Raw genomic sequence first — 16,904 nt, forward strand, 5'->3', positions numbered from 1 at the left:
TATTCTTAGTTTGTTATTATATCCTCTTTACATGTATAAATATTATAATATAAATGCAATATATTTTAATATTGATACTTTATCTTACTAACCAAAAAGTATGAAAATAACACCATTATGGAAAAGTATGAAAATAATAATATCTTTCATATATAAAAATACTCTGCACTTTTTCTATGGTATATCTTGACTCTGGAAGATTAAGCTCACAATCTCTAAGAAAATGAGCACAGAAAAGTACAGGGCCAGTCCAAATAAGAGTCTTAAACAAGATTATATATAAAAACAGTAAAGCAAAGACACAAATCTCATTATTAAAATAATAACAATATTTATATTAACTGTTGAAAAAAATGTAAAGATTTGGTTGTTGGATGTTAATAGATAAAAATATATTTAATTAGAGTCATAAAGAAAGGGTTTTAATTAAAAAAAATAGCAAAGTCTACATTCGAGTCAGAACCATATTAAAAACCTCTAAATTAACAATATCATACAATATAATAGACAAATCAATGATTTACATATAATTGTAATGTCTATTGGTATGTTCAAACAAAATAAAGGAAAGTAAATCAAGTGATTGATGAAGAAGAATCTAAGTTTGAATGATGATGGAAACAACTCATGGCTTTAACAACATTGATGTCGTTATGGAGCTCGAGGTGGAGCCTTAAACCTTGTGGTGAATAGTTACATTGAATTAAAATTACTATATCAAATGACTTTAAAATTACATTTTCATATAAAATATTAAAAAATTAGATATATAAGTTAATTTATTTATATTTGTTTCACATAATCTACTCATTTTTATTGGATGAGAGTCAAACGTAGGATATCAATATTCTCTTTCACAAGTGTGAAACTTTCTAAGTCATTCATCCAACCCCAATAAACTCTTTCACTTTCTCACCTACCAATTTAAACTTGACTTTAATACAACTAATGAATTTCATAATTACAAAATACTTATACTTTGACACCACAAATTCACCAAATTTTTTAAAACATTATGTGAGTCACATATTGTATATATCTAATATTAAACTTGATTATTCATAATCAACATAAAATTTACAATTCACATTTGAATTAAATATTGAATTTATTTATCGCTCGACCGAATTTTAGTATATCAACACCAAAATGGGACCAACATAAAAAGTAAATAAAAAAATAACAAAAAATAGAGGACTCTGTGGATAGAGTAATAATAATATGTAATATAATAATAGTTCAAAGAGACACCCCCAATCATATGATTCAATATATTATTATTTTATATGCCACGAGTCTCAAAAGAAATATTAAAAAAATAAAATTCCTTCATCCAAATATATCTTATTTGGCCCTATAAATAGTGAACACTTCCATAGTATCAAACCACGAGCATTTCTCTCATTTGCCAAATCAAATACAATACAATTTGTTTATCAGAGAAAATTATCAAAGATGTTTTCAGGTGTAACAGGTATCATCAACAGGGGTCAGAAGCTGAAGGGAACAGTGGTGTTGATGCAAAAGAATGTTTTGGACATTAATGAACTCACAGCTGTTAAAAGTCCAACTGGTATAATTGGTGGTGCCTTTGGTGCTATTGGTGGTGCCATTGGCTCTGTTGTTGACACTGCCACTTCCTTTTTGGGTCGTTCTGTTGCTTTTAAATTGATTAGTGCTACCACTGCTGATGGTAATCATAACTTCTCTTTCTTTAGATATATTCATCTTTATAATTAATTTATAATTTTCATCTTTCCTTATGCTCTAGCAATTTTAAGATTTTTTAAACACTTTATATATCATAATTATCAGATTATTTAAAATATTTAATTTTAATAATATTTATTTAAAAGTCGTGTAAAAAAGATTAGTAATTGATTGATAATGTAAATTTTGTTACATCTTGATGAAAATTCATTTGCTTATATAAAGAATTTTAAATTTAACAAAATATTACCTTATATATTTTCCCTTTGGATTTTGATAGTATCATTTTTTTTCTTTAGTACTCACTCTGTCCTTGATTTTGGTACTTATAGTATTTTAATTTTGTCTCAGAATTTTGATCATTTGAAAAAAATAAAAATATAATTGAGCATTATTTTTCCTTTATACTCTACTCTTATACAAAAAATAAAATATATTTATTAAGATGGTACATTGAAAAATGTAAGTCATTTAATCGGCACAAATATAAAATGAGCGGTGAATAATGACTAATTAAAAACAAATAAATATTGCTTTTAGTATTTAGTTTACAATTATTATTAAAGAGAAAAAAGAAGAAGCATTATCCGTATAAACTAGTTTTACAACAAGAGACCGATAATTTTATTATCTCACTATATAATCGTAATTATCTTATAAAATGATTACATAATCAATAATTTGTATCTATTATCATTATAAATCAGTGCATTGTCATTAAACTATTTACTAAAATATCTGAATTATTTCATTACCATTATAACTCAGGCCGAATGGATGAACAAAATTACTTGAAAGAATTTGAGTAATAAGAGACTTTAGATTTTGAATAGTTATAACTAATAAAGTTGTTAATGTGAGAATTATGATTACTATAACTTAATATCTGCTCTCTGAAATTTGTGTAGGAAGTGGAAAAGGGAAAGTAGGAAAGCAAACATTTTTGGAAGGTCTTCTTACCTCCATACCAACATTGGGAGACAAACAATCTGCTTATAGGATTCATTTTGAATGGGACAATGACATGGGAATTCCTGGAGCATTTTATGTCGAAAATTTCATGCAACATGAATTCTTCCTTGTGAGTTTGACTCTAGAAGATATTCCAAACCATGGATCGATCACCTTTGTTTGCAACTCATGGGTTTACAATGATAATAAGTACAAAAGTCATCGCATCTTTTTTGCTAACAAGGTAAGGAAAAAAAATCATATTTATATGACATGTTACATACAAATTATATTTGTTAAACTTGACATTGTCGAATAAATATAAATGTAGACATACCTTCCAAGTCAAACACCGTCCCCATTAGTTTACTATAGACAAGAAGAATTGAAAACTTTAAGAGGAGATGGAACTGGAGAGCGTAAAGAATGGGAAAGAATATATGATTATGATGTCTACAATGATTTGGGTGAACCAGACAAGAAAGCTACCTTGGCTCGTCCAGTTCTTGGAGGATCTAGTACCTTGCCATATCCTCGAAGAGGCAGAACAGGCAGAAAACCAGCTAAGAAAGGTTAAACCTAAACAATTAAGTCACTTTTCAATTTGCCTATATCAATTTTTTTAAAGATATTTTAGTACATATGATATAGCATAATTAAATGTGGTGTTAAATAAGTTTTTCGTCTCTACAAAATGATTTTAAAAGTTTTAAGTTTTGGTGGAAAGAAATATTCTTTAACTTTTAAATTTTTGAATGATATTTTGCAATCATGTTTAGAACATTAATAAAAGTTCATCCATAAAAATTTAGAATTTTTTAACTTATGATGAATTAAATATGAATTTTTTAATTGTCATACAAGATAAAAATCATTAAAATATTAATCTAGAAATCGAATTATGAGCTTATTTTTTGTGGAAGAACTTTTTATAGTATTGTATACATGGATATAAAAAAAATCATTCATACATATATGTTGATGTTCAAACAAGGACTAAAAATATTTGTATAATAATTTATTAGGGACTAAAAAATGTGATTCTTTTTACAGAGACTAAAAACAAAATTTTAAATTTTATAGGGATTAAAAATTTACGTAATGTTCAAATGTGAAGTTATATGGTAACTTGAGATGCAAAATGGTTTTGTCAGTATTGAATAGTGTTTTTTATTTATGATTTTAGAAATGTTATCGTTGTTAACTCATTTTTTTCTTACGTATTTATGTAGATCCTAAGAGTGAGAGTCGGAGCGACTTTGTTTATCTTCCAAGAGATGAATCATTTGGCCATGCAAAGTCATCTGACTTTCTTATTTACATACTCAAATCAGCAACTCAAAATATCATACCCAATTTACGTTCGGTAGTTACATTACAATTAAATCAGCCCGAATTTAACACCTTTGAAGATGTGCGTTCACTATATGACGGTGGAATTAAGCTGCCTACTAATGTACTTAGCGAGATAAGCCCAATACCATTGTTTAAGGAAATTTTTCGCACTGATGGTGAATCAGCCCTTAAGTTTTCGCCACCTAAAGTGGTTGAAGGTATACAAGAGTAACACATTCCTATTTCTATTATAAGATATATAAATATAAACATACAAAATTATATATAGAAAACTCATGGATATTTTCAAATTTTCTTATTATAAACAGTGGATCATTCTGCTTGGATGACTGATGAGGAATTTGCAAGGGAGATGATTGCTGGTGTGAATCCACACATCATCAAAAAACTTTCGGTAAAGTCAATATATTAACATTATTAAGCAAATATAACATTACATAGAAACTATTTTATCCACTTTTACGCTATGTTTGTAATTGGTAACCTCATTGCTTGATACATATAATGCAGGAGTTCCCACCAAAGAGCAAACTAGATAGCCAACTCTATGGTAATAATACCAGCACAATAACTAAAGAACACTTAGAGCCAAACATGGGTGGAGTCACTGTAGAGCAGGTAATGTCATAATTTAACATTATTATGAAGGATTGGTGCTATTATTGCTTTTCTAGAGAATTCACTCATTTTAGTTAAAGTGAACCACAATGACTAATTATATTTTGTTCAATAGGCTATCCAAAACAACCTTCTATACATACTTGATCACCATGACACAATCTTTCCTTATTTGAGGAAAATAAATGCAACTGAGACAAAGGCCTATGCAACTAGAACCGTCCTTTTCTTGCAAAATAATGGAACTTTGAAGCCACTTGCCATTGAGCTAAGTAAGCCACATCCTCAAGGTGATAGTAACGGTCCTGTTAGTGATGTTTATTTGCCAGCAAGTGAAGGTGTTGAAGGTTCTATTTGGTTACTTGCTAAGGCTTTTGTAGTTGTAAATGACTCATGCTTTCACCAACTTGTCAGTCATTGGTATGAATTTCATTAATGATATTTATACACTCTAACATACTTTATTTATTTGTAAGTTATTCATTAATATCTATATGGTTGACAGGTTAAACACTCATGCTGTTGTTGAACCGTTCATCATAGCCACAAACAGACATCTTAGTGTGGTTCACCCTATTCACAAACTTTTACTTCCACACTATCGTGATACAATGAACATAAATTCACTTGCACGAAATGTCCTTGTCAATGCTGAGGGTATTATAGAATCAACATTCTTGTGGGGAGGATATGCTTTGGAAATGTCTGCTGTTGTTTACAAGGATTGGGTTTTCACTGAGCAAGGACTACCTAATGACCTACTCAAAAGGTAATGTAACAAAACATTAGATCCTAGTTATTTTCATTAGCTAGAAAATTGTTGATCTAAAACAATATTCATGTTATCTACCTTGCTTGTTATATAGAGGAGTGGCTGTTGAGGATGCAACTTCACCACATGGCATTCGTCTTTTGATAGAGGACTATCCATATGCTTCTGATGGACTAGAAATATGGGCTGCTATCAAGTCATGGGTTGAAGAATATGTGAATTTTTACTACAAGTCAGATGATGCTATTGCACAAGATTCTGAACTCCAAGCATTTTGGAAAGAACTTGTTGAGGTTGGTCATGGTGACTTGAAGAATGCAACATGGTGGTTTAAGATGCAAACTCGTAAAGAGTTGATTGAAGCTTGCACTATTCTCATATGGATTGCTTCAGCACTTCATGCAGCTGTTAATTTTGGACAATATCCATATGGAGGATATATCCTTAACCGACCAACTAAAAGTAGGAGATATATGCCTGAGAAAGGATCCCCTGAGTATGATGAACTTGCTAAGAACTACCAAAAAGTGTATTTGAGGACAATAACACCAAAGAATGACACCCTTACTGACCTGACCATTATAGAGGTCTTGTCAAGGCATGCTTCTGATGAGCAATACCTTGGACAGAGAATTGAAGGCGACCTTTGGACTTCTGACTCAAAACCAGTAGAGGCCTTCAAGAAATTTGGAAGTAAATTGGCTGAAATTGAGCAAAAGCTCATTCAAAGGAACAAAGATGAGTCATTGAGAAACCGATATGGGCCTGTGAAGATGCCATACACTTTGCTTTATCCTTCTAGTGAGGAAGGATTGACTTTCAGAGGTATTCCTAATAGTGTCTCCATCTAAAAAGGTCATGGTTGTTGTGTGGTTGCTATGAATAAAATATGAGAATAATTGAATTCCTTCTCCTGCTATGTATGGTCATGTTTTTATGTATGCTTGGTTGATTGTAATAATGTCTTTCCTCAATAAAAACTTCTATGTTTGTAATTGTACCTTGTATTGTGATGGAGCTATTATATAAAATGCAAACTTCATATTTTGAGTGAATGAATTATGAACATATATCAAGGTTTTTAATGATTTTATTTCTTCAACCAACTATTTTTCAATATTAATGGAGTTTAAGAATTATAATCAATTATCACATGAAAAAAATATTGGATTTATTATTCAAAAGTGTTATATAGAACTTATTCTCAAAATATCTTAGGATAAGGGGAACTAGTAACCACTAGTTCACTATGTAGAGTGCATATCAGTTATGAAAGGGAATGGTCATATTATAGAAAATATATGGAATAATTTGTGAGGGATGCTCACAAGAACATCCTTACCGTTATTATTCAAGGAACTTTTTCGAAATAACGGTGAATCGACACTTAAGTATCCAACACTTAAAGTTGTTCAAAGTATATATTATACACAAATTCCTAGTCTCAACAATATATTTATATACAAAATCGTATACATTAAACTCAAATCTTTTAACATGTTATTATTACTATTTGTAGTGATCATTCTATATGGATGGTTAATGAAAAATTTGCACGTGAGATGATTATTAGTGTGAAATTTCAAACTTTTGATAAAGTTAATAGTTTAATATTATTAACATAATATGAAAAAAATAAATGAAGACTTTTTGTCCACTTTTCGTACTGTGTTTATAATTGGTAATTTACCCCAATGTTTGGTACATTTAATATAAGAGTTCCCGCTAAAGAGCAAATTAGATAGCCAAAGCATCGAAGGGGTCACTCTAGAACAGGTGATCATCAATGCCATAATACAACATATTATTTGAAAGAATTAATTATACTATTAATATTATGTATAATTGTTTCTTTATTAAAAAAAACATACCTTATTGAACAGGTTTTCGAAAATAATAGGTTATACATACTTGATCACCAAAATATACTCTTTCCATATTTGAGGTAAATCACTGCAACTGACACAAAGGCTTATGCTACGAGAACCATCATTTTCTTGCAAAATGATGAAACTTTGAAGCCATTGACCATTGAGCTAAGTAGGCCTCATCCTCAAGGTGATAGTTATGGTCATGTTAGTAATGTATATTGCCTGCAAGCTAAGGTGATGAAGCTTCAGTTTGGCTTACTGAACTATTAATTTTACTACAGTTATTGAAGTGATCAACTGATATATTTTTAAAAGAGAATATCAAATTAAACCAACTAAGATCAGAACTATTAGAGAGATGAACAACTAAAGAAAGAGCAACATTCATTTCAAATACTTATAATAGAGGAACAATAAGAGAGAAAAACAACCAAAAAATGAACAACAACTATACTAGATAGTCACATTAAAGAGAGAAACTAACAGAGAATAGATCAACCAAATAAGGAGAATGATAGCAATGTCAGCAAATATATTGAATCGTTGCAAGTAATAATACAATAGTTACTTAGTGTCGATCACAAATATTGTATTATACTGTTGAGTTGTAATTGAATTACTTAATTGAAAAAAAAGATATAAATATGATTGGACAACAACATAGCTACTGAAGTCGTCTAGTGAAATGTTACTAAATTCTCTTCATTGTTATTTTCCTAATTTCTTAATAACAAAACCTTTAATCCTAAAATAAATCATAATTTCTTAGTAGATTTAAAATTAGAGTTAAATTTAATTGACCAAGAATTTTTTTATTGATCTTTTACTTCTTAAAATATCTCAATTGACCAAGAATATATTGTTTGATCGGTCTATCAATAGCATTAAACATAGAGATAAGAAAAACAATTCAATAAACTCGTTCAAAAGATAAAAAAAAACAATCAAACAATATATTCAAAGGTTTAATCAAATTCTACTTATCCTGAACATTGAAGAGTTTAGCCACTTAACCTATTCAATATAAAACAAGTTAAGATTTTACACATGAAATATCAAGAACGAAATCTCCAAATCCAGTATCTTAGGTTGAAATATTCAACTTTGTGTTCCTTCGGTTAAAACAATATTGTGATCTGCAACAAGAATTAACCAACAAAAATAGAAGACAAATAATTGCAGAGAAAAAACGAAAACGGAGAACGTTGTTGAACATAACTGAAAACCAGAAAACGAAGACTATTTATCGTTCTTCTTTTTCTACAGTTTAAAAACCAGTTTTTAATCAATGTAAACGAAAATTAAAGAGAGATAGGAGAAGAATAACACTCAGATTTACGCGTTCAGTCCCAATTGATGAGACCTACGTCACGGGCAAAGCAAACAAGATTAATCCACTATTGTTAATTGAACTTTACAAGATTAAGGTCTTCTCAAGATTGATCTCTTAGTATCTATCATTGTTTATGAATTAGCAATACTAGTCATTTTACTCAATCTTTTTCTCTCCCTTGATCTTTCTTCTTTGAATTTCTATGAATCTCGAATTGTATATGTCCCTCTCTCTCAATCATCAATTACCACTTGCAACAACACGTTACAACATACACAATGCATTTATAACTAACTAACTAACTCCAAATTGTTATTGATTTAAGACACACTTCCACACCTTCGATGCAAGAAACAATCTCCCTAAGCTTCCAAAAGTCACTTTAATTTGAATTTGTGCCCTGAGAAATTAAGCAAAATGTTACAGACAATATTCTCTTGAATAATTTGAGACTCTTTCAAAACAACACTACAACAATTTTTTTGATTAAATAGGAAAACAAATCAAATTCAATCATTTACTCAGACAACAAAGATATGCAATTTTATTCTAAAATGAAACTTAATTGACTAAAAACTACAATTCAAAGACGAAAGTTGAAACTAAAAAATAGAAAAATATACATGACATGAAGAGTAATTAGAGCAACAACCACAATATAAAACCAATATAGAGATGAGCAGCCAAAGAAGGAGCAACAACCAAAGAAAAGATCATCGACTATATCAAACATTCACTATAAAGAAAGAAATAAATCGAGAAGGGAGCAACCAAATAAAATATATCACCCAAAAAAAGGAACATCGGTCATATTAATAAATCACAATCAAAAGAAAAATCCAACCAACAAAAAAATTTACAACGAAAATCCAACTAAATCAATTGGACAACTGACCCGTAATTTAACACCAAATTAGCAAAGATTCGCAACAATAAAAATAGATGGACAAAAAAAATCAACTCCACAATATTAGTCATAACAAATGGGTCGATAGCGGTAGAGATATTGTGGAAGGTATAATTAAGGTAACAAAAAATTGTTCGATTACATGAATTTATGGATGTTGTTTGTAGCAATGCCAATTAACATGTTCCCAGTAATCACAATCAAACACAATGAAATGAGAGCCTACATGATGATGATCATCAAACCCCACTCTTCAAGCACAAAAAGTGGAAGACGATATGTAGTGAATTGATTTTGAAAACCCAATAAGAAACAACCAAAAGCAAAATGGGAAGAGGAGAGAAAGAACAATCAAAGAATTGATCACTAAAAAGCAATGCAAACACAATTACATCAAAAAAGAGAAAATAGAATCATATTACATTCCTAAATTTTTGGGAACACAATAACAAAACAATGACGAAATAATTTAAAGAAGGTTGAACCAAACTCTAATCATCATAACAATAGAGAAAGAGATAAGGGGAGAATGACAAAAGAGGTTAGTGTTCCAATATATACAAAAGTGTGAATAATTTACGATGAAATTAAAGAATATACATTCTCGGTGGAAAATTGTTTTACATACATTTAATAAGAATTCATGATTTTGCCACATCATTATACATTTTTATAATTATTTTAAAATTAATCATGTGACATAGAAATATGACGATTTTTTGTTGGATGTCAATGTAAAATTATTTTATATTGATAATGTACGAACATTGTATAATTAATATATTGTAAAATTAATATTATGTTTTAGTCATTATATTTTTACTGATTCATAAATTGATCTCCTATTTTAGAAGTTCACAATTTGGCTCCTCCTTCTATTTTTAACTAAAAAATGGTCACGTGACATGTTTTAAATAATATGTTATATGATACGATGATATAGAATAATTAATATTCATAAAATCAAAATAAAACTCTATAGAAATTTAACTTTCAACTTCAAATTTTTTTCATATTTTTAATTTAATTACTGATATATGAATAATTAATTCACTTAGATGATTCTATACCATTGAACTGAAGCTCATATTATTTAAAATACGTCGAATTGTCATTTTTTTAGTTCAAAAATCTAATAAAGGAACTAAAATTACCTACTTTTAAAATAGTGGGATCAATTTCGTGAATTGATAAAAATAAAGTGTTCAAAACTACAATTAAGTATTAATATTATGTTAATCACTATCAACTTATTACTCACTATTTTGTATTTATGGTAAATAGAATATATCAATGGTTAAGAAGAATAATTTAATTAACAATAATTATTTTATCTTTTAATTATCAAATTTTATTTAATTTGTGTGAAATAGTCAAATACTACTGTTATTTTAGATTTAAGATAAAATAAAATATAATTTAAATTATATTTTCTATATTATAATATAAAGATAACTCTAAAGTTAACTATCCCTTAAAACAAAACAAAAACGTGATTAACATTAGAAATATTAAATTAGAATACTTTAATAAATTAATTAGTGAATAGGTGAGATCAAGGGTTAAATTAGAAATTTACTTTTAAACAAGAGTACAAAAATTAAAAAAAGAATATTTTGGTCGGCTTACACGTAAGAACGTAATTAACAATAGTGCAATAGGCTCATCATTACCCATAACGTCGAAGCCGGTACATATAACAACGATCAAAATAATTATGCAAATGATATATTATTATTTTAAAAACCACGAGATAATCATGATAAATAAAAAATTGCACAAGAAACAACAACATTAATATAGCAGTAAAAATGTAAATTATTTGTAAGTGTTCAATCAACTATAAAATCTTCACTAACTTAAGTTGAGACATTATTTTATCATCCTACATTTTTTAATAAATAAAATTTAATAAAAAATTAAAAAAATAGCTGAAGAGATGTGTCCCAATGTATTTTTACATGTTGTCAAATAATGAATAAAAAAGTATATTTTTAGTGATCTAACCTTCTTATGACAACTACGATAGTCTATAAATACTGAGCACACTCCATGGTTACAAGACACGAGCTTTTCTTACATTTGACAAAGAAAGTGAATTAATTAACATAGCTTGATGGCTTCATTGGTGAAAGGTATTTTTAACAGAGGCGAAAAGCTGAAAGGAACTGTGGTGTTGATGCAAAAGAATGTTTTGGACATCAACACTCTCACTGCAGTTCAAAGCCCCGGTGGTATAATCGGTGGTGCCATCGGCGCTATCGGAGATATCGCCGGCTCTTTACTTGATACCGCCACTTCTTTCTTGGGTCGTTCTATTGCTTTCAAGTTGATCAGTGCTACAACTGACGATGGTAATAACAATTCTCTTTCTCACTCTCTAATTTTTTTTTAGTTACTATTCACTCTCTCTGTTTTAATATACCATTTAATTAAATGTTTACATATAAATTATTTCTATTATAAAAAGGTTAAGTAAGTTGATCCAAAGAGTAGATAAAGTTTGTCATTATTTAAAAAAGTTTTATCATTTTTTATTGGTAAAATTAAGATTATTTTTTTTATTAAACAATAATATAAACTTCATTTAAATAAATAAAATACATAGATAGAGAATAATACAAATATAAATTCATTAAAATTGAAAATCGTGAATTTGTGAACAAATTTAATATTTAGATTAATGACATAAAACAATAAAATACTTTTAAATTTGATAAATTTAAACTGACCAAAGTATTTTTGTCTCCGAATCTGTAAACGTTAATCACGTTGGAGTGTATCTAAGTTAATCTAAAAAAAAGAATACTCTAAATGAGACGAAAACAAATAAAAAATAGATTTATAGAAAATCATTTATTTAAATAACAAGATAAATGAAAAAAGTGTAAAGAGACAAGTGATTTCGGAATAAAATATTTTACTATTTTTATCCAAGACCAAAGTTGCAAGGTTTCAATTTATTTTTCTCAAAAAAATCAGTTAAGACTTTTACTTTGATAATAATTATTTTTGAATATATTATCCACCTTTGATCTAGAGTCCTAGATTTGTTGGGTGCTGCATAAATGAGAGTCACATCTAGAAATTTTCTTATGTAATTTAAAATTTTAAGACGATCATATATAATTGGACTTATATGAAGGAGTAAAAAAAAATTCTTAGTTTTATCAACTGTAAGTAATTTTATCTTATATTTTTGAAGAGTTTTACCCCTCAGTCCATTAAGATTGACCTTAGTTTCGTGTTATTTTTTATTTAGAATATTAGTTATAAATAATCAGTTTAGGATGGTGATTAATGAAATTGGGAATCCAAAATTTGACATTTTAATAGGAACTGGAAAAGGAAAAGTAGGAAAGCAAACATTTTTGGAAGGTCTTCTTACCTCTTTACCAACATTGGGAGACAAACAAACTGCTTTCAGTATTCATTTTGAATGGGATAGTGATATGGGAATTCCAGGAGCTTTTTATATCGATAATTTTATGCAAGGTGAATTCTTCCTTGTGAGTTTGACTCTTGAAGATGTTCCAAACCATGGAACCATCAACTTTGTTTGCAACTCATGGGTTTACAATTCTAAAAAGTACAAAACTGGTCGCATTTTCTTTGCCAACAAGGTAATTAAGTATATAAATTTTATCTTACTTTGTTAAATATATTTATTAAAAATGTTATATATATAGATTATTGTTCGTTAAACTTGAGGTTATGAATGATTAAATTTATGTAGACATATATTCCAAGTGAAACACCAGCTCCATTAGTGTACTATAGAAAAGAAGAGTTGAAAACTTTAAGAGGAGATGGAACTGGAGAACGTAAAGAATGGGAAAGAATATATGATTATGATGTCTACAATGATTTGGGTGAGCCCGACAAGAAAAGTACCTTAGCTCGTCCAATTCTTGGAGGATCGAGCACCCTTCCTTACCCTCGAAGGGGTAGAACTGGCAAAAAACCAACTAGCAAAGGTTAAGCCTTCTATTTTACTTTTAACGTATATTTTAGTACAAATCCAATAATATTGTACTAAAATGTGAAATTGTATTTAATGTAACTTTTTATGTAATGTTTTTTTGTTACTAGTGACCAATACAGGTTGTTTAATGGTACCTTGACATAATTGAAATTAAGGCTAACTATACTGACATGGTGCCACTTTTTTGGAGCAGAACAATGTGTCTTTTTGTTCATACAATGTTTACTCTACTTGTGATTTTAAAAATATTATTGTAGTTTCTATAACATATTTTGTTATTTTATACGTGAACAGATCCTAAGAGTGAGAGTCGGAGCGACGTTGTTTACCTTCCAAGAGATGAATCATTTGGTCACTTGAAGTCGTCAGATTTTCTTGTTTACATACTCAAATCAGCATCTCAAAATATCATACCTCGGTTAAGATCTGTAGTTACATTACAACTCAATGAACCTGAATTTAACACTTTTGAAGATGTACGCTCGCTCTATGATGGTGGAATTAAGCTTCCCACTAATATATTAAGTGAAATTAGCCCAATACCATTGTTTACTGAACTTTTCCGAAGTGATGGTGAATCGGCACTTAAATTCCCACCACCTAAAGTGGTTCAAGGTATATATTACTCACAAATTCCTAGTCTTGTAAATATATTTACATGCTAAATCATAAAAAAGATGTTCAATGTTCTATTAAAATTTTTCTATCATGAATAGTGGATCATTCTGCTTGGATGACTGATGAGGAATTTGCAAGGGAGATGATTGCTGGTGTTAATCCACACATCATCAAAATACTTACGGTAAACTTCATAGTTAACATTATAATTTGTCTCTTTTCATCCTATAATTATAATTGGTAATTAACCTCATTTTTTGCTACAATTAATTTAGGAGTTCCCACCAAAGAGCAAGTTAGATAGTCAAATCTATGGTGATAATACTAGCACAATAACCAAAGAACACTTAGAGCCAAACATGAGTGGTGTCACCGTAGAAGAGGTAAGACAATTGGACACTCCCCAAAAGGATTCATTATATTTTTCTTTTTCAGCAAAATTGATTGTTTTTATTCAAATGAACCACATCAAAAAAATTATATTTTGTTTAACAGGCCATCCAAAATAATAGATTGTATATACTTGATCACCACGATCCACTTTTTCCATATTTGAGGAAAATAAATGCAACCGACACTAAGGCCTATGCTACAAGAACCATTCTTTTCTTGCAAAATGATGGAACATTGAAGCCATTGGCAATTGAGCTAAGTAGGCCACATCCTCAAGGTGATAGTTTTGGTCCTGTTAGTAATGTATACTTGCCGGCAAGCGAAGGTGTTGAAGCTTCAATTTGGCTACTTTCCAAGGCTTATGTTGTTGTAAATGACTCCTGTTATCACCAACTTGTTAGCCATTGGTATGAGTTTCATTAATGATGTTTGTACAATGTAACATGTTTTATCTATCCATGAGTAATTCATGAATATATATATGTGACAGGTTGAACACTCACGCTGTTGTTGAGCCATTCATCATAGCAACAAATAGACATCTTAGTGTGGTTCATCCTATTCATAAACTTTTACTTCCACATTATCGTGATACAATGAACATAAATGCACTTGCTCGAAATGTCCTTGTCAATGCCGAAGGTATTATAGAATCAACATTCTTGTGGGGTGGATATGCTTTGGAAATGTCTTCTACTGTTTACAAGGATTGGGTTTTCACTGAGCAAGGACTACCTTATGATTTACTCAAAAGGTAATCTTAATTACAAAATATTTCATCCATGAGCCACTCCATTAATTTGTGGTTTAAGATATTGATCTAATTTTTATATTTTAATTACATAAAAGGTAACCTTACAAAAGGGTCACTCCATTAATTTGTTAAAAAAGATATTGATCTAATTTTTATATTTTAATTATATTTTCCTTGCTTGTTATATAGGGGAGTGGCTGTTGAGGATCCATCCTCACCATATGGTATTCGCCTTCTAATAGAAGACTACCCTTATGCTTCTGATGGACTAGAAATATGGGCTGCTATCAAGTCATGGGTTGAAGAATATGTGAATTTTTACTACAAGTCAGATGATGCTATTGCACAAGATTCTGAACTCCAAGCATTTTGGAAAGAACTTGTAGAGGTTGGTCATGGTGACTTGAAGAATGCTACATGGTGGTTTAAGATGCAAACTCGTAAAGAGTTGATTGAAGCTTGCACCATTCTCATATGGATTGCTTCAGCACTTCATGCAGCTGTTAATTTTGGACAATATCCATATGGAGGATATATCCTTAACCGACCAACTAAAAGTAGGAGATATATGCCTGAGAAAGGATCCCCTGAGTATGATGAACTTGCTAAGAACTACCAAAAGACATATTTGAGGACAATCACACCAAAGAATGATACCCTTACTGACCTGACCATTATAGAGGTCTTGTCAAGGCATGCTTCTGATGAGCAATACCTTGGACAGAGAATTGAAGGTGATCTATGGACTTCTGACTCACAACCAATAGAGGCCTACAAGAGGTTTGGAAAGAAGTTGGCTGAAATTGAGCAAAAGCTCACTCAAAGGAACAATGATGAGACACTTAGGAATCGAAATGGACCTGTGAAGATGCCATACACTCTTCTTTATCCTTCTAGTGAAGAAGGATTGACTTTTAGAGGCATTCCCAATAGTATCTCTATTTAAAGAAGGTCATGGTTGTTGTGTTTCTACTATGAATATGAATAACAGATGAGAAGGAATTCAATTCCCTCACTCATTATCTACGGTTACATTACCATGTATGTTTGTTTAATTATGTTTTACTTTAATCAATAAGAACTATTGTGTTTGTTTTACCTTGTAACAAACTAGATCTGTGATATATATGTATCTATATATAATAATTAAAAAAATGTATCTATAATATATATTAAAATAGACTCCTTCGTGTTTATCAAATATTGTGTCATCTCATTCAAATATTGTCCCATAAAAAAAAAATTGATGTGGCACGTCTAACAAGATTCTTCCTCTTTCTTATTATCATACTTGCAATTTATTTTTTTCATATATATTTTGTAAAATTATTCATATGCTATAAGTTACAAATTACAACACAATAAATAAATATGTTATCAATTATTAGACATTCATTATTCCTCCATCATTATTGATAATTAACGGTGTTTCCTCATCATTATTGATAACAATTATTCCTCTTTGTTGATAACAATTTTTCCTCTTTGTATGTTTTAACTATCAATTAATATATTGAATCATTTTAAAGGTTTATCTATCTCTTCTTCCATCATTACATGTTTTTAAACCTTTTTCTTTTAGATAAACAATATATTAAAATAGACTCCTACATAAACATCATCTAATATTATGGCA

The 16,904-nt window shown here is 29.4% G+C and overlaps 2 protein-coding genes across 2 annotated transcripts; both read left to right on the forward strand.

The window, feature by feature from the left end:
• Positions 1-1,377: 1,377 nt before the first annotated feature.
• Positions 1,378-6,462, forward strand: LOC101491624 (linoleate 9S-lipoxygenase-like). Its single transcript, XM_004510356.4, has 9 exons — positions 1,378-1,693; positions 2,619-2,905; positions 2,993-3,233; positions 3,894-4,214; positions 4,326-4,411; positions 4,528-4,635; positions 4,751-5,055; positions 5,141-5,404; positions 5,502-6,462. Exons 1-9 carry the CDS (start codon positions 1,456-1,458, stop codon positions 6,256-6,258), a joined length of 2,607 nt encoding a protein of 868 aa, XP_004510413.1. The 5' UTR covers positions 1,378-1,455; the 3' UTR covers positions 6,259-6,462.
• A 5,108-nt stretch (positions 6,463-11,570) lies between these two features.
• On the forward strand, positions 11,571-16,450 carry LOC101491298 (linoleate 9S-lipoxygenase). Its single transcript, XM_004510355.4, has 9 exons — positions 11,571-11,872; positions 12,855-13,141; positions 13,255-13,495; positions 13,798-14,118; positions 14,220-14,305; positions 14,397-14,504; positions 14,617-14,921; positions 15,005-15,268; positions 15,458-16,450. The coding sequence occupies exons 1-9, from the start codon at positions 11,635-11,637 to the stop codon at positions 16,212-16,214; spliced, it is 2,607 nt and encodes an 868-aa protein (XP_004510412.1). The 5' UTR covers positions 11,571-11,634; the 3' UTR covers positions 16,215-16,450.
• Positions 16,451-16,904: the final 454 nt, after the last annotated feature.

This window comes from Cicer arietinum, chromosome 7, assembly GCF_000331145.2.
Source record: "Cicer arietinum cultivar CDC Frontier isolate Library 1 chromosome 7, Cicar.CDCFrontier_v2.0, whole genome shotgun sequence".
In the NCBI taxonomy this organism is placed as follows: domain Eukaryota; kingdom Viridiplantae; phylum Streptophyta; class Magnoliopsida; order Fabales; family Fabaceae; genus Cicer; species Cicer arietinum.